Here is a 24,707-nt window from a genome sequence, read left to right on the forward strand (position 1 = left end):
TACTGCAGTTTGTCCAGAATGTGGCAGCCAGGTTGGTCTCTCGGCCATCTCAGAGAGACCATATTACTCCTATACTAAAAGAACTACATTGGCTACCAATAGGTTTCCAGACAAAATATAAGGTACTGGTTATAACCTATAAATCCCTAAACAGGTTATGCCCTGGATATTTAAAAGAATATCTTCTCCATCATGAGCTCCATTGCCATTAAGATCATCCAGAGAGGTTCATTTGCATTTGCTACTAGCTCGTCTGGTGGCTATTCAGGGACAGCTTTAGCTGTTACTGCCTCGAGACTCTGGAATGCGCTCCCTGATGAAATAAGAGCATCCTCATCTGTGACAACTTTTTAAAATTCTTTAAAGACTTATTTATTTCACCAATCTTTTTAACTTGACTGTAGTTTTCAGTTGCTTTAAGGTTTTCACTTTAAATTGTTTTATGTTGTTGTAAACCACCCAGAAACAGAAGTTTGGGGGTAGGGATGTGCACATAACATGATTTGGATGCTGAATTGCATGCAGCACATCCCTTTAACATGGAGGGTTTACACATCTCCTTTAACATGCATGAGAGCAGGTCCATCCCTGCTCCTCCACCACTCACCACCACTTCCTTAATCATGGTGCCCCCCTGCTACCATTGTGTGTCGGTGATGAGCTGGCTCCACACAATGACAGCATGTACATGTCTTCTGCACCTGTCTAGCAGACATTTGCAGGATTAGCAACCATGCTGGCCATATAAATGGCCCCCATGCATGCATGGAGGCCATGTGCATTCCGGAGTCTCACTGGGGAAGCTAGGGGAGAGCATGTCAGCATGCGACAGGGGCAGCTATGGGGCAGGTGCCATGATTAAGGAAGTGGCAGTGAGTGGTGAAGTAGCAGGTGTGGACCTGATCTCCTCTGTGTTAAAGGGATGTGATGTGGTTCGGAATCCGAATCATGTTTAATGCACATCTCTAGTTTGTGGTAGTCTACAAACTAGATAGATAGATAGATAGATAGATAGATAGATAGATAGATAGATAGATAGATATGAAAGTTCCCTGAGGCACGCAAGTGGATACTGTTGTGTACATTCCTATATACCTAGGCAACATTTGTTAATTAATAGATTTTGAAGTAATCTAACTTTTTCCCCCCACTTAAGGGAAATGTCATTTCCCCTTGCAACTGTTGCAAGCTGCAGTGCTTTGAAGATTTAACAGCAAGATAATGAAAACAGGAGATTGTGATTAAGGGACGAAGGGCAGATGTTGCTTGAGTAATGGGATTTGTCACAACTCTGCAAGAAGAGTAAAAACTCCACTAACATATGACTTCTGTCATTAACATTTTTAATAAAAGCTACAGTAGGTGGCTGTGCACACAAATCCTGCTAAGTAAACCCCTGAGAATCAATTCACCGAGTACTTAAATTCCAATTACTTTTGAAGAACCGCTAAGCAAGAGACTCAAAGAGATGCCACCTAAAAGTATGAATGTTTCACAGCAAAGAAAAAACATTTTTTACATTTCCTTGATGTCAATTTTCTACAATCTATATTGCATTTCCATGCACTGGTGATGGCGTAGGCTCTTGCAGAGGCAGGCGCGTAACAATGATAGGGCAAGGGGAGACAGTTGTCTGGGGGCCCCACTGCCTGGAGGGGCACCCCAGGGGTACCTCATGTGACTCCCCATTGCCCCCTGCCCAGCCCCATAGCCTCTCAGCCACTTGCCCTCTTCGCCGTCTCTCCTGCTTGTTCTGCTGGCCCGCAATCGAAGCAGCAGACAAGCTGCAAAGAGCTCCTTTTCTCCCGCCTCTCAGCTGATCGGCGGGTGGGCGGGGCTTCCACGGAGGCCTCCGTGTAGGCCGCAGTGAAGCCTGAACTCGAGTAGGGCCCAAGCCAGCCAGGAAGGAGGAGGCAGCCAGAGTGTTCTCTGCAGCAGAAGACCCTTTGCTGCCCTGCTTAACCCAGACCAGCATTTGCCAGGTAGAGTGTGAACTCCTTTTTGTGGTTACCTTTCCCGCCCCCCCCCCCGGATATATAGGGATCTGCTTGCCATAGGGCTTGGATATGGGGGGGGGGAGGGACCGAGAAGTCTCTGAATATTTATTTTGAAACAGCTTGGAAAATTTGCTGACTTAAAAAAAACTATCTAAAAAGTCCTATAAGTGGCTTGTTTCATGGCAGAAAATTGCAAAAACTTCTGGAACAGTATTTTATTAATTTTATTTATTCATTCATTCATTCATTTATAAATACACTTATGTTCAAGTTGTTTTGCAACCCAGAAGGTCTGAGTGAGAACTGGGAAGCATGTGTGGTGCTTTTATTTTATTTTTCTTGTGTGTGAACTGCTCCCCAATAACTTGCAGGGACTTCAGGGTAAATCTGGCCAACATGTGAATGCAGCACCTCCATTCCAGAGGAGATGTGTCTTAAAGGGCTTTAAAAGCCTCCTGTGAAAAACCTCCTGCAATCAAACTTGACTGAATTTGTTCAGAATTCTGAGAAAACAAACATAGGCTCACCCTGCATGGTTGAAAGTCTCCTTGGCTAATCTGCAGCGAGGGGCCCATTTTAATAATTCATCTTTCTAGTGTGTTCTAGTCATTAAAAGTAATACAAATGTATAGTACTCAATGTATATCACTATATATTGTGATGTGTGTGTGTGTATTCAGTGAAATGTATTTGCAGGCAGCATACTTGTTTTGGAATATCAGACTTAAATCCTTGGGGGCCTGGGGTGTGCAGAGGCCCTGGACTTTGGGGGGGGGGCCCATTTTAAAATCTTGTCTCTGGGCCCACTTCAACCTTGCTACGCCCCTGTGCAGAGGTTTGGCTGAGCTGTGACAACTGCTCAGGAAACCAAACTGTCTGCAGCCAAAGGTTCACAGTCCAGATTCTATAAAAGGGACTAGTTGTCCATTTGGAATCAGCCCTCATTGAGCTCCCATGGAAGGACAGACATATAGCCTAGAGAGTGTGGGACAGACATAGAGCCTAGAGAGGCCCCAGAAAGTGGGAAATGTAAGATCAAAGGACAAAAAGTATGAACAAGTCCTTCACTCTCTTTGTTTGGATAATTTTAAACCATTTACTCAACAGGAAAGTTGACATGCTGCTACCTCCCTCATTACCATTCTGTGTGACAGTTTTTGGTGCAAATTATGAAGATGTATTCTAATACACACACACACACACACACACACACACACACACACACACACACACGTTAGATATGCCAAGGATCTGAACCTGGGCAGGGCATTGGACATAACTAATAGATGAAAAATAACAAAATTTCATGCCGTTTTATAATGACACAAGTCTGACAGCCACGAGTGGACCCACCATAGTGCAAATGGGTTCAAAGAAACCGGGCAGGGCCACACACACCACTTGCAAGCAAAATCAGGCCAGCACCACATCACAGTGTGGCCGGGATCGGCTCTCCCTGCCTTTAAAAGGGGCATGCAGCCCCGTTTGCGAGCAAAACCATGCCCCCTGCATCTGACATCTGATGTCTGACACAGAGGATGTGGCTGGGGGGGGGGCACTGGCTGTGGGCTGAACTGGGGCAGCCACTGGTATCCCATCCCTACTGCTGACAGCTATTTTTGATATCTTGTTGGATCAGAGCAACTGAATTGTTGGATCAGAGCAACCATCCCAAAAATTTCAGGAATTGCTGCTAGGTGAAAGATTCAAGATGGCCACAAAAGAGTATCTTTAATACTCCCCCCACCTTACAAAGTCTCAGGAAGGTACTTTCAGGGGGTATTTTTTGGTCAGAAATAATTCTTGCCATGTAAAGCATTTATTGAGACATGTAGACCTCTACAATTATTTATTTTTGGACACTCGCATGTTATTGTACATTAGTTATATGCAATTTTTTCCCTTTCATTTCCCTATGCATTTTTATCACTGAAAGCCTCCTTCACAGGGGCAGAGCTATCACTGGGTGAACAGGCTGCCAGTGGTCCTGCTCCGCCGCTGCTCCTTCATGTCAGTATTCATTTAAATTGCATTTGTTTCATGAGAAAATGTTTGAGTTCAATGGGAGAACCACCTAGGAACATAGGAAGCTGCCTTATACTGAGTCAGTCTAGCTCAGTATTGCCTGCTCTGAATGGTAGTGGCTCTCCAAAGCAGGATTTCCCAGCCCTATCTGGAGACGCCAGGAATTGAACCCAGGAGCTCATTATGCAAAGTGGATGCTCTGCTACTGAGCTACAGCCCCACCCATATTTCCATGCATTCTAGGACCCCTCCAAAGAGGAGAACCTGTGAAATGTCACACAAAGAGGCCAAATTTTAGAGGCCAATTAAAAAGGAGACACATAACTCAAATGCTATTTGAACCAAGGAAATAGGTATTAAAACAGTAGGTATGACAGAGGAGCATCTAAGTGAGAAGATGAGTTTGATAAGGATATTTCAAAAGAACTAACTGCTCCTACTAAAGAAAATCAACAACTCAGATTTCATGCCATCACTCTGATTAATATGTTAGATGATAAATAAAAGAGGTGGAAAGATTTCAAATGAGGAAGATTTCAAATGAGGTCTTTTAAGGACCTTTTTATGAACTGCCTTGCAACCCAGGTGGTCATCATATGTCATGTCATATGAATGGCCTTTATATGTCAGAAAAATCAAAATTGAATCTAGATATTTGGCAAGGAAGACAAAACAAAATAAGATTTAATCCTCTGGGTGACACTAATTACCAGTCACAAGATTATTTACAAAACTATAGCTGAGCTCCAAACTTTGGGACTCTTACTGTTCTCAGTCTGGGGATCTATACAGATGTTTGACATTTTCAGAAAGTTTACAAATACTTTTAGCCTCTCTTGAATGTACTTTTTCATGAAGTGTACCTGAAGATAGACTATCATCTGTTGACAAAGGAAATCACAGCAAAAGCTTATTTACCACCTAGAAAATAGCCAGTAATAGAAATATGCTATTTATGTTTTCTCTTATACAGAGTTTTGGGCAGATTAAGACAATTTGTCAAGACACCATAAGTTCACAGACAACAATAATTCTTTTGAACTTTTACAAATTACCCTACAGCTAAAGCTCTCAAGATACTTCATTAATTTTTTTAAAAAAACTACTCTGGTTCTCCTAATTTTCCCCACTGACTTCAACTGAAATAGCCAATACTAAGTGCTTTGAAATGCCCCTTCTATGGCTGCTTAATGGCGACAAGAGTGCAATTTGAAGGGTCTATGAATGATGTTACTCCTACCGCTTTTGTTCAATTGTTTCATTGTAACAATAACTCAGTTGGACTATGGTGTTGCAAAATACAGAATCTGGCAAGTTTTACTACAGAATGTTGTTCACATCAACAATACCAGTGAAATACTAGGAATATTATGCTTTAGGTCCAGTATTGCTCTGTGTAAACCAGGATGATAAGCATGAGGTTCTGGAGCCTTTTCAGATCCTTTGGTGTGGTCTGAAGATGGGGTCAATCATGTGGGTCTTTCTCAACCGACCACTGGCTGGAAGAGAGGGTGGGAAGGATCCATGTGCTTTCCCTGTCCTGTGTTTTTCTCCAGAAGAAATGAACATTTTGAGAAAAAATAATATATGTATCACAATACATCTTGATTGACTGATTGCTTTAAACCACCTAGAAACTTTGGTAGTGGGCAGTATACAACTATGTCAAATAAATAAATATTTAGCAAACTTAAAATGCTATTTTACCATTGTCATAATACAATTAAGTCATTCACGCGACTGAAAACAATGGCGTGGGGAGGCAGGCTCCTACCTGCCTCCGCACACATGATCAAATTAAGTTCTAAGGTTCTGCTGCTCACACAGTTGCTCCACAGCGAGTGGCAGAGCAGAGAGCTGGAGGAGGAAGTCCTCCAGAATCTCTCAACACACCTTGCCAGAAGTGCATTGCATTGAAGGATTCCCTCCACCCCCAATCTGGTGCTCTTGCTACCCAGTTCTGTGTGTGCTCAGGCTGCAGGCAGCCAGAGCACATACACAACAAGGAATCTGCACCCATCTACCTAGATGGGGTATTATCCTTGGGCTACGTAGCCCAGGATCAGCCTCGATACCGGCACTTCACACAAGCCTTGATCCTGGTGCCTAACCTGGTAGGGCTGCTCATGTGAATAGCCTTTTTAAGTAGTTGTAGTGTAGTTCAAAGTATGGTTTGATAGTCTTTAAGTTTCACTCAAATATAACAACTATACTCGTGTCAATAATAAGACTACATTGTTTGTACTTCAGGGGACATATGCATTTTTTCTCATTTAGAAAATGAGTTAAGGCAGGAGTTCTTAACCTGGTCCTCCTGGACCCCCTGGTGGTGAGGGCCCATGGGTTAGGCCCAGTGATCTATGGAAGATTTGCATTGTACTAAATTTAATTTTCTTCCTGGTAAACCAGAAAAAAAGTTCTTGACAATAACTATCAGGAGTATTTCCCCCCCTCTTTATTTTTCTAGAGTCTTAGAAAAATATATAAATTGAGTCCATGGGAAATTTTTGAGGATCAGAGTGGTCCATAGGTGCAAACACATTAAGAACTCCTGGGTTAAGGGGATCCCCAAAGGCAGTTTATATTTGTATCCAAGCTTAAAAATAGTATGTAAACTTCAATATCATCTTGAGCAACAATAGAAGAAACTCCTATTTTTAGAAGGAAAAAGCTAAAAAATGAACATTTAAATAATGTAATATTATTTTACTTAAAATTCTGAAATAAAACATTTTTCATAAGAAGATTTACGCTGCTTGGTGCTCAAATGAGCAGCGCAGCGCTCTTGCCTGGCCCCCTTTGAGAAGCACGAGGCTTCTCTTGACCTGATTGGTCAGGGGGCCCGTGCAGGGGGCGGGGCTTCAGCTCCGCGTCCTGCTCCGGGCCCGGGAGAGCTCAGTTCGCTCTCGACAGGCATCGGAGCAGGACGCCTTTTAAGGCTCCTGCTTAGTCGGCCCGGCGCGAGATCGGGAGAGGGTTTTCGCCACTCGGAGCGGTGGCAGCGGCAACGGGGGGGTGGCTTTTTAAGGCCTCCCCCGAGGTTTGGAGTGTTTCTGGGGGCGGGTTGCCCTCTTTGTGTACTGGGCCCCGGCGGTGCTCCTTTTGGGCAGCGGGCCCTGGGCGGCAGCGGAGGCCTGGGCTTCTCTCCCCCCCCCACTACTTGAGCGGGCCTTTGGCGCCCCCCCCCCGGCGACGCTTTGCGGCTTTGGGAGGGACACTTTCAGCTCCCCCCCCACTGCTGGAGCAAGATTGCGGCGGCGCTTCCCCCCCTCCTCGGCGTTTCTCGGCCCGCGGAGGGCCACTTTCACAGTGGTTGGGCTAGTCCTGGGCAATGTGGTGGGTTGTTGAACGGCCTGCTAGGTGGCCTAGGCCAGTTTCCGGTCAGTTTAGCAGCAGCCTGGGTTTGCATTGGCCGGTTTCTCCCTTTCTGGGTTCAGTGGGTTGGTTTGGGAGCATCCCTGGTTCCAGACTTTGTTTGGAGCTTTGTTGTTCGCTCACTTCAATTGCCTGTGCCATGGGTCCAAAGAAGGCCAAGGCTAAGTCTGGCGGGAAGCGGGTTCGTCCTCCCCCACGCCCTGCACCGGTTTCTGATTCTTCTGATGAGGATTGTGACATGGGTACCGTGCGGGCACTTATAGCACGCTTGGAAGCACTCGAAAAGAAAAAGCAGGGTGGGGCAGCAGCGGCAGAAAAGGGCGGTCCCTCTGGTATTCCAGCTAGTTCCCGAAGCATTACTAGGGGGGCAAAACGTACTAAACTCATACAGTCCCTTTCATCCAGACTTGACGCTTTGGAATCGCGTGAACCATGCCCTACAGCGCCAGCAGTGGACCTGACCTCGGATGGGGATGGTGCCCAGGCCACCTCTGAAACGTGCAGCAGAGACACGCGTCCTTCGGCTCCGCTTGGTGAGTCCTCGCACCACACCTGGCCCTGGGGGTTTTCCCCCTGGGCTCAGCCATTTCACATGTATGGGTGGCACCCGGCCGCCGTTGCCTCCCCACCTCCTTACGGGGCATGCACACAGGTTTGGCAGGGAGCAGCACCTGCTGTGGGTACCATGTCACCCGCTGCCTCGGGTGCTGTGTTAGATGCTTCGGGGACACAGATTCCTTACCCGCCATGCGACACCTCTCTGCCGCTGGGTGATCACCTGTTGCCCACGGTTAAAGAGCGCATTTGGCGCGGAGAATTTGTAGATATCTTTCACCTGCTCTTTTGAGAGCCTAAGCCGGCCCAAAAGGAGGGAGAGCACAAGAAGGATGAAGGGAAGTCCAAACGCAAGCCTGTGGAACATAACTGGGCTAACTGGTTGTCGGGTTACACGGTCTATATGGGGGTCGTGCTTCAGGTGCACACATCCAGAGGACCTGCCATGGTTAAGTACATGGACATCATCCATAGGGGGTACATGGATTTTATGGGCAACGCCTGGGAGCGCTATGATCGCTCTTTTTGTTTGCGGGCCTCCCTTAACCCGGCTATTCCGTGGGACAGGCAGAACCAGGAACTCTGGCTCCTAATTATGACCCCCTCGAGGCCCATTCTGGGCGAACAGGCTGACAGTGGTCATCTGATTTCTAGAACTCCCGCAGTGCAGTCCTCAGGGCCTGCAGCTGCGCAGGGTGTTCAAAGTACCCTGCCGTGCTGGGCTTTCAATACTAGTGGCAGCTGCAACAGGTCCCCTTGTAGGTTTAAGCATGAGTGCGGTTTCTGCGGTGGAAAACACGCCAGCATTCATTGTCAGCGAGTCAGGGGCCCCCGGGCGGGTCCGAGGGAGCAGCAAAGCAGTAGCAGAAGGGGTGGAGGCACTGTACAAGGTGCCACCCCTGGAAAAGGGCCCTAGCCCGGTGAAGCTTCTGGTCTTAGAACGGCTACTGCGGGACTACCCGCTTAGAGAGCAAGCACAGTATTTGAGCCAGGGGTTTACTTTTGGTTTTCGCATTCCCTACATTGGTTTGAGAGTTCACAGTATGTCCCCTAACCTTAAGTCCGTGGAGGGGATGGAAGCGGTGGTGCTCCGCAAGATTAACAAGGAGGTAGCTTTGGGGCGGGTTCTAGGCCCTTTCCGGGACTTGCCCCTACCAGAACTGCGCATTTCGCCATTGGGGGTGGTGCCCAAGAAGGCACCAGGCGAATACCGCCTTATTCACCACCTCTCCTTCCCACATGGTTCCTCTGTTAATGATGGGATCCCAGACAGCCTGTGCTCTGTGAAGTACACGTCCTTTGACCAGGCTATCAGAGTAGTTCGTTCTTGTGGGAAGGGTGCCCTCCTTGCAAAATGCGACATTGAGTCTGCTTTCCGCCTCCTCCCGGTTCATCCTGGGGATTTTAATCTCTTAGGTTTCACCTTTCAGGGGCAGTATTATATTGATCGGGCTTTGCCCATGGGCTGCTCGATTTCTTGTGCAGCCTTTGAGGCTTTTAGCTCCTTTCTTGAATGGGCCCTTCGGCGGGAGGTGGGTCTTGTTACCACGTCTCATTATTTAGACGATTTTCTCATGGTTGGCCGGCCTAGAACCAACCAATGCAGGCATCTGTTAGAGGTTTTTCAGCACCTTTGCGCAGACCTAGGTGTCCCATTGGCTCAGGAGAAGACCGAGGGTCCTTCAGCTATTCTCACCTTTTTGGGCATTGAACTTGATACCATTGTGGGCTGTTCCAGACTCCCCCAGACTAAGTTGGACACTTTGCGGGCCTTGTTGGCATTTTGCATCCAGGCACGCAAGGTCACCCTTAAGCAGCTTCAACAGATTATTGGGCATTTAAATTTTGCATGCTGGGTGGTGGTGCCCGCCCGGCCTTTCCTGCGCCGCCTATGCGACGCCGTTAAAGGGGTCAGGTGCGGTCATCATAGGATACGAGTCACTGCCCCTATGCGGGCTGACCTCCGTCTGTGGGCATCCTTTTTGGAATCATACAATGGGGTTTCTTTCTGGCGCGATTCACTCCTCTTGGAAGCAGATCTACAAGTTCAGTCCGACGCTGCTGGAGGTTCAGGCTTTGGCGTTTATTTCCGTGGCTGCTGGTGCGCCGAGCGGTGGCCGGCCGCTTGGGTAGCTAGTGGGGCCACCAGGGACTTGACATTCCTGGAATTTTTCCCCATAGTCGTGGCTATACATCTATGGGCAGATCTCTTTAGGAACCATACGGTGCGCTTTTGGTGTGACAACCAAGCCACTGTACAGGTGATCAATAGGCAGACTTCCAGGTCCCCCAGGGTGATGTCCCTAGTCAGAGCATTTGTCTTGGCCTGCCTGTCTAATAACATCCTTTTTCTGGCTTGCCATGTGCCTGGCGTGCAGAACGGCCTGGCGGACGCGCTGTCTCGTTTTCAGGTTCAGCGCTTTCGCCAGCTGGCGCCAGAGGCGGAGAGCTTGCCCGACCAGATGCCGGCGTGGCTTTGGAGCCTTGGCGCCTAGAAGCCCAGAGGGCGGTCTGGGCCTCCTTGGCCCCCAGCACACGGGCAGCTTACTCTAGGCAGTGCAGGGCCTTTCAGGATTTTAGGACTCAGGTAGGATTGGGCCAGGACTGGCCCCCCCCTGCGGAGCAGCTGATGCAGTTTTTGGTCCACCTTAAGGGTAAGGGTTTGTCTCCTGGGGCCATGGCGGGTTATTTAGCAGCTCTGGCTTTCCACGCTAAGGCGCAGGGAATGTCCGATACAACCGGGGATTTCAGGGTAAGGAGGATGCTGGAAGGTTGGACACGGGAACACCCGGTCCCACTTGACAGTCGACGGCCCCTTCTTCCCGCTGCCATACAGGGCGCGGTCGGGCAGTTCTCAGCGATCTGCCGGTCTCCATATGAGGCCTCTCTTTTTCACGCAGTCACTCTTGTTCTGTTCTTTGGTGCCTTTAGAGCTGGTGAATTGCTCCCCAGGGGTCATCGCAGCCCCGTACTCAAGGTGGTACAGTTTGGGGATGTCAGCTTGGGGCCGGATATAGCACAGCTGCGTCTTAGGTTTTCCAAGACCGACCAACAGGGCAGGGGACAGTGGGTGTCATTACACAGAGCCGACAATGCGCTCCTCTGCCCGGTACGTGCTTTGGGTAGTTACATGACCCGGCGGGGATCCGCTCCCGGATGCCTATTCGTACACGAAGACGGGCGCCCCCTTTCCCAGTACCAGTTCTGGACGGTGGCACGGCGCGCACTGAGTGCGGCCGGGGCAGATACTGCGCAGCTGTCTCTACACTCATTTCGCATTGGAGCTGCTTCAGCTGCCTCCCGGTTGGGTCTTTCGGGTGAGACCATTCAGCGCATTGGGCGTTGGCGGTCTGCCACATACAAAAGATACGTGCGATAGAGCATTGGTGACGGCACTGACGGTTTTTTCTCTTTACAGGCCCTGAGCGACGGGCGGCGAGGGCTCGTGTACTCATTTTGGGCCACTCCATTGTTTTCTGGGCGCATAAGGCGGCTCGAGTGGTGCAGCCTGGAACGCAGCTGGGACTGGGTCAATGGGCAGACATCTCCTGGATTGGTCGCAGGGGCATGGTTATCGCCCAGTTTTTACCCATGCTGCAGGAATTTCTGGCGGTGAATCCGCCGCCTGACATTTTGGTTCTTCACCTGGGGGAGAACGATTTGGGGTCCAAGTCAGGCTTGTCCATTTTCCATAGCTTGCGCAAGGACATTTTACTAGTCCTGGAATGGTGCCCGGGGATTCTCATTCTATGGTCGGCCATGCTCCAACGCAGAGTTTGGAGAGGCGCGAGGGACACTTACAGGGTGGAAAGGGCTAGGAGGAAGGTTACCGCACAGATGGCACGTTTCGTAGCGGCCATCGGAGGGGGACCTATAGACCATCCCAGTATTCTTTTTTCTGAGCCTAGTTTGTTTAGGGGGGACGGTGTCCACCTTTCGCCCAGTGGCACCAGTTCGTTTTTACGTGAGCTAGAGCAGGGATTGGCTGTTTATCTGCGCTCTTGGTGGGGTGGCTCGGGTTAAGCTAGGCTAACCCGTGCTGTGGCAGGTGCAGTGCGGTTGGAAAATGATTTTAGGCTGGTGAACACCTTCGGGTAAGCGTTTGGCTATGGGTTGAGAAGGGCATCTCCCTAGAGACTGCACGGCTCAGGGAGATCTGCCCTTGTTAACCTACCCTGGCAGGCTAAGCCCTTAGGAATAGCTGTACGGCTACCTTGGGGTGATGCTAGCCAAGGGCCCGGCACTAGGCTGGCTAGGATAGGCAGCCCTGGATTTGGGAACATTTAGGGTTGCCTGGAGCCAAGGTGTATCGCCCTATACCATAGGTTAGGCATGCCCTGGGGGCGCATGCCTATAGTTACGCACTGCCAAGAGGGAAGCCATCCCTGCTCTTCAAGTTCTTGTTAAAGTTAAATAAATTGTGGCCCAATTTTATACCAAAACCTTGTGTCTCGTGTCTTCTTGGGTGTCGGGCAATGTTTTCTTTCCCCTACAAATTATTCTATTTCAGTTGTCAGGGGAAAAAGTTGCCCCCCCCCCCCGAATGTTTGCAGATTTCCCACCGTCTTTCACATATATCTTTGTCTAATTTTATTTTACTGTTATCAGCCCAGTTTGAGTACTAACCTGTTTTTGAACTACAACAAATCTCCCTCACTGCATCCACACCAGAGATCAGAAAGACAGAACAGTCTTACACCCATCATTTGCCATTATGTGATAACGGTAAGAGGTTAAATACATCTAGTCGTAGTAGTACAGGAAGAAAAGAGGGAGCCTAGTCCTGCTTTTTGCTGCTAATAATAGTCTTTTGGACCCACAATTGCCAGGGGCTGAAAGAAAAGATAACAAACTGGTAGGCACACCATCACCACTTCTTAGCACCTCAGTTCTTAGAAGCTAAGAGGCTTTAAACCTGGGAAGTATTTATGTTTGAGAGACCTTCCAACAAAAGTACATGCTGTTAGAAATGTGTGTCAGGAATTCCATATCTGACAATTTTGTGAAGTTAAAGAGCTCTGAGTCATTCTTTTTAGCATCTTTGAAATGAAAAGAGTAGGCTTGACCAAATGGGTTTGCAATCTGTTTGATATGTGGTTGTGAACTCAGTCATCCCAACCATTCAGAGGAGGATGAGTTACAGTTGCAACCTCAGAGGCTGATTCCATTCTGTGGTTTAAACTTTATACAGTAATAAGAACATACTAACCATGTTCATAAGTTATCTTCCCTATGTTCACATGGAAAGGCAGAAAGGAGGCACTGGGTAGCCATGCCCCCTTGCCAACATGATGTTGCCACATTTGTACACATGTGTAAACTGTGCTTTTGGATTGACTCAGGGAAATTTAGCCCCAAACTAAATTTACAAGCATGAATAACAAATAGATCACAGTCCACATGATGGAACTCTAGCTACCCAGAGTTCCAAATAGTGTGGAAGAAGAACCTCCCTGTATTTAGTACTGCCCTGTACAGACAATGCTGAATGTTTCAATGCCCAGGGGCATGAATGCAATGCTCAGGGGCATGCATTGCTATGGAGTTATGGCTAGCCAGTGTACTCCTGCTTTCCCTGTCCACACATTCAATAAAAGCTGGGATAGTAACTTCTTGTGAGGATATGGTTCTGTTAAGAGGTGAGATAGCAGGAACAACCAAGTAGATATCATTAAATGAAGGTTGTTACCAAGCCTAGCAAAAGAGACCAAGAAACAAGCTAGAAAGTTTTAGATAGATACATTTAGATAGATACATTTCTATCCCCTTTGCTTTTATGTTGTGGGGTTCTGCAGGGTTCCATTCTTCCCCTGATGCTGTTTATTATTTTATTTATTTTATTTACTTATTTATTATTAAAATTTTTATACTGCCCTTCCAAAAGGCTCAGGTCGGTTTAACACTTACATGAAACCACTGGGAGATGTTATCCGAAGATTTGGTCTGCGGTGTCATCAGTATAATAACGACAAATGCTTATATACCACTTTTCAACAAAAGTTCCCAGAGCTTTTAGAAATAAAAACAAATAAAGATGTTTCCTGTCCCCAAAGGACTCAATGGGGCTATTCTTACATCACAAAAATTGGGCTAGGAAAACCGTAGCCCGATTTTTGTGATCGTCAGAACCACCAGGCTCACAGCTGAGCCCGGTGGTTCTGGAGCCCCTAACCCGCTCCTGCAGCCCACCCCTTAGCCCGGGTTTGCGGAGCGAGTGCTCTGCAAACCCGGGTTATCTGCTTGTGAGGAGCCACGGAATGGCTCCGCGCCACGGCTACTCATGAGTAGACTTCCGGCCGGGAGGCTTAAAAGTCTCCCCAGTATGCCCTGCACACTCACACAGGGCATACTGTGGCTTCCGGGGGCCACGTGGCCCCCGAGCTCCCCAGACCCTGCCGGCTCCATCTCGGAGCAGGCCATCGTGTAGATGGCCGATCTGGCCGCCCAGGGCTCCCTGCCCGCTTGTGAGCGGGGAGAGCGGGCTTAGCCCACTCTTCCCGCTCACCGCTATGAACCAGGTCTCACTGATCATGAGACCCGGTCCAATATAAAAAGAAACATGGGCACCAGCAACAGCCACTAGAGGGATCCTGTGCTGGGGATGGATAGGGTCAGTTGGGGATGGATAGGGCCAGTTACTCTCCCCCTGCTCAATAAAGAGAATCACCACTTTAAAAAGGTGCCTCTTTGCCCAGTTAGCCAGGGACTCAGCTGTATCTCTCTTTTTCATTGGATACAGGTGAGGCAGTGACTGTCCTGAATCAGTGCTTTGATGCAGTAATGGACTGGATGAGGGTGAATAAGATGAGATTCAATCCAGACTAGACAGAAGTACTATTGGTCAGTAGTTCCTCTGCCTGGATGAATGGTGTCCAGCCTGTCCTAGATAGGGTTGCACTCCCCCTGAAGAACCAGGTTCACAGCTTGAGGATGCTCATTGATCCAGCACTGTCACTAGAGGCTCAGGTGGCCTCTGTGGCTCAGAGAAAATTGTATCAGCTTCAGCTGATACACCGACTATGATTGTACCTGGATAGAGATAGCTTGGCCACAGTTATTCATGCTCTGGTAACCTCTTGCTTAGATTACTGCAATGTGTTGTACATGGGGCTGCCTTTGAAAATGGTCCAGAATGCAGCTGGTACAAAACAGGGCTGCAAGATTATTAACTGGGATGGGGCATTTTGAGCATATTACACCAGTGCTTCCTCAGCTGCACTGGCTCCCAGTCCATTTCCAGGCCAAATTCAAGGTGCTGGTTTTAACCTTTTAAAGCCCTAAATGGCTTGGTGAATGGATTACCTGAGGGAGCACCCAGCCCCATATATCCCAACCTGGTCCTTAAGATTTTCTTCAGAGGCCTTTCTCCAAGTGCCCCTGCCAAATGAGGTGAGGCGGGTGGCTACTAGGGAGAGGGCCTTTTCAGTGGTTGCACCCCATTTATGGAATAGCCTCCCCAGTGAGGTTTGCCTGGCATTATCACTTTGTTCTTTTAGAAGCCAGGTAAAGACCTTTTTGTTCATGCAGGCCTTTAAAATTTAAAATTTAAATTTCTTTAAATTGTGATCTGATTGTAACTGAGTTTTTAAAAATGTTTTTTTAAATTGGTTTTGTATTGTCTTTTGTCTTTTCTTCCCCTCTTTTTCTCTTATGATTTAATGTGTGTTTAATTAATCATCATCATCATCATCATCATCATCATCATCATCATCATCATCCTGCTCTTCCTCCAGGGAGCCCCAAGTGGTGTACATGTTTATTTTATTATTCACAATAACCCTGCGAGGCTGATGGATAAGTGACTGGTCCACAGTCATTCATGGAGTTTCATGACTGAACGAGGGGTTTGAACTCAGATCTCCCCAGTCCTAGTTCAATCCTCTAAGCTCTACATTATCCTGGCTCTCCAGTCTCTCCAAGTCTTTCATGTTAAACAGTTTTGTTGTTAGCATACCAGAGTGACTGCATTATTCACCAAGATAGAGAACGCCACATTTTTGAACAGAGATATCATTCAGGAATACACAGGGGCCTAATTTGAACAGGGGCCTAATATATTAAAAACTAAGAATAATATGCAAATCCTTCTTTTTAAAAAATGCAACAAAAAAAGTGTTACACTCCATACTCGTTTGTTTTCTGCATTTTTAAAAAAATGGATTTGTAAAAGTCTTTTTCTGCTGCCTGCTTTTTAAAATTGTGATAATGGGTGATCAGTCATTTTATAGATGAAAGAAAGGTTTAAGGACAGAAAGCCATGGCTTGATTATCTAATCTGGCACCTTGTTCTGTCACTTTTACAACACAAGTTCAAGACCCGATCCAAAATCTCCTTCATTTTATCTGTCTGGGGCTCCATCTGTATATAAGCTGGTGAGGGGAAAACATGCTTAAAAACAGATTCACCAACCAATAGTTTCCACTATGCCAGGTATAATGAGAGAAGAATTCCTTTAAATGGGGAAATTGTGCATCAATTATATTGAATGTGTACTGCTGTGCAAACGCTTGCTTGCCGTCCAAGTTAATGACCCAGTGAATTACTAGCAAAGACAGATTTGATTTTAATGTAAAATGTTTGCAACAATTTAGGCTCCACTCATCATATTATTTCTGAATACCTCAAGGCAATCCCAGGGCCATTATTTTAATAGGGTGCCATTGCAGAGTGTCCATTAACTGTCGGAGTTTAAGTAATTTCCAGGTATCTTAATTTTAATATGGCACTAAATTGCATTGTTGTTAATGGATCTGCAATACCAAAGTGTAAAGCTGTGCCATGCATAACTTAATTGATATTCACTTAGTGGCTGAAAATGATAGAAATCAGAGTTTGTAACTGTAAAATATCACATGTAATGTTACAAATAGTCAACGCATAAAGTGAGACTGCATATTCCTACTCTGACTTATCTTCATCCTGAGATTGTTTTAAATTCTATGTGGGAAGAAGGGAACAATCTGGAAGCATGAGAGATACACTTTCCCCCATTGTAAGTGTGCCTTAGGGACCTCCAGATTTCAGCCTCTTTTCATTCCCCATAAAAACCAAAACATATTCTCTAATATTGGGGATGAAAAAGATGCTACAATTTGTTAAGCTCCTGATGAGGGCTTGATTTTTCCCTGCTCCAGATCTTTTTGGTTCCTCTTTTAGACCTCAACTCCTATCAAGTGTTTTCCAGATTAACCTTCTGCATTCCTATATATTCCATCTACTTGCACAAGGCAGAATGATTCAGATTGCACTGAGATATGAAACTTAGGACCACATGACCGGCTACATTAAGCATGTGGTCAGTACTGACATGCATTTTTAAATATTTTAGTCATGTCCCCCCCACATTCAAGATCAGGACATTGGCATGAAATATAGGTATTTGTAACCCTTTGCCTCTGTCATGGTTCTAATCTGGTTTGGGCTCACACACAGTTGCTTCCCAGACAAAAAGCTACCATTGCACCCTACCCCCCCACCTGCTAATGGCTGCTGCATAAGGTGAAAAATCAAGTGCATCAGCCCCAATCACTGACTTAACATAATGGATAGATTCAAATGACCACCCAAAAGTAAGTAGGAGGGAACCAGAGGTTCCTGGGGAGTGTGTGCTCCTAGTGTGAGCCAGTATTTCTAGCCATATCCATGTTGTAGAAAGCCAAAAAAAGTTGGGTTGAGAATGTTGGGTTCCCTCCATTACCCAACATTTGCTGGACATCTGTAGTCAACATTTGAAGGAGGGCAAATAATGTGAGGCAGCAGAGGGAACCAGACATTCTCAACCTTACAGTCCCAGGTTTCTATGACATGGAAATGGCTGGAAGTACCAGCTCACACAGAGAGCATGCACTCCTCGGGAGCCTCCAGAACCTCCTACTTACTTTCAGGTGATTGTCTGAATTTGACAAATGTGTAGTTTGGCCCATAGTTCTTTTGAGATTAGAATCAGCAGGTATTTTTGTGCAGATGTAAAGATGTAGATTTCACACATCTTCAGCATCATCATTCCCCCAGCCACATGTTGGTTCTCTCAAAAATTGTTAGTTATTTTGTACAGGGAACCTCCTTTTGCCTTAAATTCTTATGTTTAAATGTCTTGCCTTAGGAATATAGGGAATGCACCTGTTCCCTCCAAGAAAACTCACTTCACTTATGAAGTTTCTTCTTGCTTCCTTTCAAATTCCACAGATGTTTCACTCATGTTGGAATCTCCATATTCACCTGGACATCTTGCTTCAATCTAAATTCAGTGGCAAATATCATGTAAGAATGCTGTTCTTCAATCATCTAATTAAACTACATAACAACTGTGGCCACCATTATAACCTCTTTTCTCATACGTCCTTACTATTACAAGTCAGGCAATGTCAGGCTGGCCTTTAAGAATGATGTACGAGGAAAGGGAGTTTGTAAGCTACTATATTGATATTCATGGAAAACACCTGATGGGAGAGCATCAGAGGTTTCAGCCATTACTCTAATAACCTTTAGATAGGAAATCAATTCACATCGTACATCTTCTGCAAGTGCTCCAAATTAAATAGCTCCTAATGAATGCCAATGACTGAAGAGAGCTGCAATTTCAAACTGTGTCAATGGATGACACTTGCAGGAACATACAGAGTGAGTCCCGAAATTTAACCACAAAAAAATAAAATTGTGTTTTTGGACTAGAACTACTCTACCTATTTAAACAATTAAAAATAATACTAAGTATTTTTTAAAAATTCCCAAGTTAATCAAGGGCATTTTAAAGTGAGGTATTTCTCCTTCTCTCTTTCTCCTCTCCTCCCAAATGTCACCTGCAGTCCTCAGGCCAATAAGCAGAAGGGACAAGAGTTGCAGACTCTGTAGAGGTATCTTAAGTGTACATAGCCTTCTGAGACTTACCCTCAGCTTCAAGGAGTAACTGGGAGGAATGAAGGGGAAGCAGAATTGCTTTCCAATGCCTTCAGCCTGGTTAGTTTATTGTTGAAGAAAAGCAGAAACACTGGAAAACAGAAAGTAAGAAATGGTTATGGAACTTCTTTTCATACTCACTTTTTGACTTGGAGAGATCGAGTGATGCTGCACACAATGATTCAGGCAAGTAAGCTGAAATTTATCCAGAAGTAAATTTAGGTGTTAAACATCTGAAGAATTCTGAGGGAAACCAAAACATAATTTCTGAGAGAGATTCCACATACAGGTGAAACTCGGAAAATTAGAATATCATGCAAAAGTCCATTAATTTCAGTAATGCAAATTTAAAGGTGAAACTGATATATGAGACAGACGCATTACATGCAAAGCGAGATAAGTCAAGCCTTAATTTGTTATAATTGTGATGATCATGGTGTACAGCTCATGAAAACCCCAAATCCACAATCTCAGAAAATTAGAATATTACATGGAACCAAGAAGACAAGGATTGAAGAATAGAACAATATCGGACCTCTGAAAAGTATAAGCATGCATATGTATTCAGTACTTGGTTTGGGCCCCTTTTGCAGCAATTACTGCCTCAATGCGGCATGGCATGGATGCTATCAGCCTGTGGCACTGATGAGGTATTATGGAAGACCAGGATGCTTCATTAACGGCCTTCAGCAATTCTGCATTGTTTGGTCTCATGTCTCTCATCCTTCTCTTGGCAATGCCCCATAGATTCTCTATGGGGTCAGGTCAGGCGAGTTTGCTGGCCAATCAAGCACAGTACACTGTATACTTTTCAGAGGTCTGATATTGTTCTGTTCTTCAATCCTTGTCTTCTTGGTTCCATGTAATATTCTAATTTTCTGAGATTGTGGATTTGGCGTTTTCATGAGCTGTACGCCATGATCATCACAATTATAACTAATTAAGGCTTGACTTATCTCGCTTTGCATGTAATGCGTCTGTCTCATATATCAGTTTCACCTTTTAATTTGCATTACTGAAATTAATGGACTTTTGCACGATATTCTAATTTTCCGAGTTTCACCTGTATCTGTAGGTTATCATTAGATTTCTTATGAAGTGGCATTTGAGGTTTCTCTTCACATCTCTGGGGAATTTTGAGAGATGCCCAAAGAGTACAGGCTTGGGTTATAAGGTTCTCAGCTGGACCTTGTTCTAAATAAGGTGGGCTTCATCCAGCTGCCAACATTTGTCAGAGGAGTTTTCTACAACGCCATAAAAGATTAATTTAGTTGGATGAAGCCCACCCTATTTACAACATAGTCAGTTTAGGACCTTGCATCTGAAGCCTATACTCCCTTACCTAAGTCCTAATTTTCAAGTGGAACAAGTTTCTGGCCCTACAACAAATATTTTGCTTCTGCCCAATGTATATTTTGGGTCCAACCTCTCTGTTTCCACAGAAGTGTGCTTTTGTTCTGTTCTTACAATTTGCATAAAAATGTACAGTGTGCTAAGGCTTTTATTTGTCATTTCAGTACATCGAAATTAGCATCACAATTAGTTCCACCATGAGTCATTTTCCTTAGAAGAAAAGCCAATGAATCATTGTAAACAAGCTTTGTTTAATTCTCTGCCCATAAATTTTCTAGTCTGATTTATTGACCATAAACTCCTTTAAGTTCTAAAGATGATATATGAAAATAATACCACTGCACCTTTTCATTTGCAACACTTCTAAAAAATAAAGTTTTATATATTATATACTACACACACACACACATACACATCTCTTGTAGCCAAGTTTCCAACATGGTCTGAGGCAACCAGCATGAGAAAACAGACTGGTGGTCAGGAACCAGAGAAGACATGTGATGTTCTAAAGAGATAGAGGTACATAGTATGATCTGCTATTAGCTGGGGGTCAGATTCTGTCATGGGCAAACAGATCCAAGGCCAGAAGTGTAGGGTATGGTCAAGGAGAAACTGAGTCAGGAAGGGATCTGGATCCACAGCAGTCATCAAGAGAGCAGGGTAAATATTTTTGGCATCTTCTTCATACTGGGGAGCCCAGGGAAGTTCTTATACAGAGCCAGCAAATACCCTATTGGCTCTCTGCGTTACCTGATTTCTCCTCGATTGGTTGCTGTCATTTCCCTTCTGGCCACTGTCAGAGGGATGCTGTGTAGGAGCAAGGTTCAGGTTAGCCAAACCCTCTCCCTGCAAGCTGTCCAGTGGCACCTAAGCCATACTGCCAATGTTCCTGGTTAAGAAGTACTGGTGCCTTCCACTCAGTCACACAGGGCTTATGCAGTGTAGGAAGAGTATACACACTGTTAGAGGTGTGCAAACTGGTTCAACGTCGAGCTGGTTTGGTTCGATGGCATGGGGTTGAACTGAACTGCCCCCTGTTCAGTCCGACCATGGACCGAACACCCCCAGACTGTTCGGAGTTTTGCGAGCTTCCTTTAGTTAATTTTTGTTTACCTTACTCCTCTTGGGGGAGTTCCTGGAGGTTGCGGGGGTGGGTGGGTGGTTGTCCATGGAGGTTCCCCCTCCCCCTGCCGGCTTTCTCTATAGCCTCCTCTGGCCAGTTTGCCTGGCTCTTTGGCTGGTATTTGGCCTAGCCATTTTGCAGAGACTATCTGCAGAGACCAAGTGTGCAGCCTCCAAAATGGCTGCTGGGCCACTGGGTGAAGTCCCCAAAATGGCCAAAGAGTGGGCTATATAGAGAGCCAGCATGGGGAGAGGGAACCTCTGCTGACACCATCCTGAAACCGCCTCCAGGAACTCCCCCAAGGGGAGTAAGGTTTAAAAAAATGGTTCTTTTTTAACTAAAGGAAGCACGTGAAACCACCACCACCCCCGACCAAACCGAACTGGGGGCGGGATTCAAGGAGAGTGCCAGACCGAACTGGCCCAGTTGGGTTCGAAGCCGGTCTGGACCCAAACCGAACCAGCTGGTTCCATGCACATCCCTATACACTGTATATTCAGTATAATATAGATCTCCTAGCAAGGTAGGGAAGACAATGGATTAGATGTATTTTCTTTTACTCCCACATATGTGAGTGGTTTCTTTTTACTTCTGTGGGTGAAACTAAAGGGACTGCAACTGGTGACACTATTAAGGAGGGGGGCAAAAGACTCTGAAACTCAAAGCCCTGGGGTCCCCCAAGGATCGGTACTGGGACCAGTGCTCTTTAACTTGTTCATAAATGATCTAGAAGTTGGGGTGTCCAGTAAAGTGGCCAAATTTGCTGATGACACTAAACTATTTAGGGTAGTGAAATCCACAACGGATTGTGAGGAACTCCAAAAAGATCTCTCCAACCTGGGGGACTGGGTGACAAAATGGCAAATGTGGTTCAATGTAAGCAAGTGTAAAGTAATGCACATTGGGGCAAAAAACACCAACTTCACATATACGGGTACACTGATGAGATCTGAGCTGTCAGTGACTGACCAGGAGAGTAATCTTGGGGTTGTGCTGGACAGCTCATTGAAAATGTCATCGCAGTGCGTGGCAGCTGTGAAAAAAGCTAATTCCATGCTAGGAATCATTAGGAGGGGGGTTGAAAATAAAAATGCTAATATTATAACACACTTAAACAAATCTATGGTGTGGCCACATCTGGAATACTGCATACAGTTTGGTCACCATATCTGAAGAAGGATATTGTAGAACTGGAAAAGGTGCAGAAGACAGCAACCAAAATAATCAGGGGCTGGGAGTACCTTCCTTATGAAGCTAGGCATCTGTGGCTATTTACCTTGGAAAAGAGGTGACTAGGAGGAGTCATGCTCGAAGTTTATAAAAGTATGCATGGAGTGGAGAGGGTAGACAGAGAGAAATTTTTCTTCCTCTCTCACAACACTAGAACCAGGGGTAGCCCCATGAAACTGAAGGTTGGGAAATTTAGGACCAATAAGTGGAAGTACTTTTTCACACAGCACATATTTAATCTATAGAATTCCTTGCCATGGGATGTGGTGATGGCCACCAGCTTGGATAGCTTTAAAGGGGGTTTAGACAGATTCACCGAGGACAGGTCTATTAATGGCTACTAGTCTGATGGCTGTGGGCCATCTCCAGCCTCAGAGGCATAATGCCTCTCAATACCAGTTGCAGGGGAGCAACAGCAGGAGAGAGGACATGCACATACCTCTTGCCTGTGGGCTCCTCAGAGGGATCTGGTGGGCCACTATGTGAAACAGGATGCTGGACTAGATGTGCCTTCAGCCTGATCCAGCAGGGCTGTACTTATGTTCTAATGTCATATGTGTCAGGAAGGGTTTTGTCCTCACCTTAACAGATCTGAAAAATGCAGCCCTTTTACTTTCCCCCTTAGCCATAAATGGAATCTACTCACTTTGATGGGAGGAAATTAGTACAGCTCATCATGTTGAGTGATTCTTCATTAGTATTTAATAATAGGCAAGCGAACATTAGAACACTTGTACACTTTACTGTAACTTCCTCATTCAATCTGCTACCATATGGGAATGTTTGATAACTGATTCTTTGAAAACGATGCCACAGTAGAACATTTGTTCAAGGAAACGTTAGTAAATCTGTCACCAGATAAGCCAGTCTCATTAATTTTGTAATTTATTCAGAATTTGCAGGGTTCAACAGGATAGTGATCCACAATAGCAAACTATCCATTTCAAAGAAGTGTAGATTAGTAATAAACATATTCCCATTGTCATAGTTCAGGAATATAACTGTGTTGGATTCAAGTACCAAGGGAAAATTCAGTTTTCTTGCACAATTTGTGTTAAGATATGAAACAAGGGTTGGCTTGAGTGGATTGACCTGGGCTCCAAATTTCATAGATACACCTTCTAATACATCTTAGTCCTTTCCCTACAAAGAGAGAATGCATGTTTGGCTGGGGTCATGCCTAGGAGTACATCGGCATGCCTAGTGAAGGGATTCTCAACGTTGGGTCCCCAGATGTTATTGGACATCAACTCCCATAATCCCCAACCAAAGGCCACTGGGGCTGGGAATTATGGAAGTCCAATAACATCCAGAGACCCAAAGTTGAGAATCCCTGGCCTAGTGGACACATCCTTGCTTTCCCCTTCATTGAATATCAGAAGATGTTTACTGAACAAGTTCCTGACACCAAAGACACCACTATGGGCATAAACCATGTATAATTTGCCTCACTGAGGAGGAGATAATTTTTATTTTATTTGTGATGGAGGAAGAAAATGTGAACTTTCCCCATTTGGCTACACATCTGCTTCTCACTCTTTTTGTACTGATAATCTACTCTGGATGTTAATATCAGACCATCTTCATCACCTATAACCTTTTTAGTGAGCAGAGTAAACTTGTACCTGTCATGACCCTGGCTAGTGACTCTGAGTTTGGCCCTGTGGTGACAGTACCAGCACTAGATCCAGCCCAGGCCCTCGTACCAGACCAGTCTGAGAGAGCGTCAAACTGACTCCCACCCCCCAAAACAGGACCTTCAGAGCCTAAACTCCCTGAATCCTCTGAATGCATGCCCCCTGAGGAGACAGCTCCTCCTCAAGCTAAGCAGGATGAGATAGAGGAGGAGGAAGAATGCCAGACCCCAAGACAGAAGGTTGCCTCTTTAAGTCATTCACTTTCCAGGCAGGTAGGCAGAACCCAGGAGGGGTATTTCAGAGTCCAGTCTACCTCTTACTGCTGTAGAATCAACTTTCCTCTGGTTTGCTACCTTCCAGATTTCATGTATTCTTTTCTACAGAAAGGGAAAGAACAATTCCAAAATGTGCTGTGTCATGAATTGTTCCAAGCTATTGTTAATTAAACTTTTGCAATGGTTCCTGCAGCACTGGTGAGATCTGGCAATGGTTCCTGCAGCATGAGTGAAATCCTT

The 24,707-nt window shown here is 45.7% G+C and overlaps 2 protein-coding genes and 1 long non-coding RNA gene across 3 annotated transcripts in view; 2 read left to right on the forward strand and 1 right to left on the reverse strand.

Annotated features, from left to right (window-relative positions):
- Positions 1-24,707, reverse strand: part of LOC128327874 (uncharacterized) — a 72,905-nt gene that overhangs the window by 39,628 nt on the left and 8,570 nt on the right. The window contains exons 2-3 of the long non-coding RNA XR_008308849.1: positions 18,841-18,940; positions 18,096-18,190 (exon numbers count right to left, since the gene is read on the reverse strand). This is a non-coding gene — a long non-coding RNA (uncharacterized LOC128327874). The remainder of the gene's footprint in view (positions 1-18,095; positions 18,191-18,840; positions 18,941-24,707) is intronic.
- Positions 1,838-12,394, forward strand: LOC128327872 (uncharacterized). The gene is made up of 2 exons (XM_053257167.1): positions 1,838-1,982; positions 7,803-12,394. Exon 2 carries the CDS (start codon positions 8,723-8,725, stop codon positions 10,445-10,447), a length of 1,725 nt encoding a protein of 574 aa, XP_053113142.1. The 5' UTR covers positions 1,838-1,982; positions 7,803-8,722; the 3' UTR covers positions 10,448-12,394.
- LOC128327873 (uncharacterized) lies at positions 7,369-12,394 on the forward strand. Its single transcript, XM_053257168.1, has 2 exons — positions 7,369-7,930; positions 11,371-12,394. Exons 1-2 carry the CDS (start codon positions 7,537-7,539, stop codon positions 11,973-11,975), a joined length of 999 nt encoding a protein of 332 aa, XP_053113143.1. The 5' UTR covers positions 7,369-7,536; the 3' UTR covers positions 11,976-12,394.

The sequence above is a fragment of the Hemicordylus capensis genome, chromosome 5 (assembly GCF_027244095.1).
Source record: "Hemicordylus capensis ecotype Gifberg chromosome 5, rHemCap1.1.pri, whole genome shotgun sequence".
Taxonomy (NCBI): Eukaryota; Metazoa; Chordata; class Lepidosauria; order Squamata; family Cordylidae; genus Hemicordylus; species Hemicordylus capensis.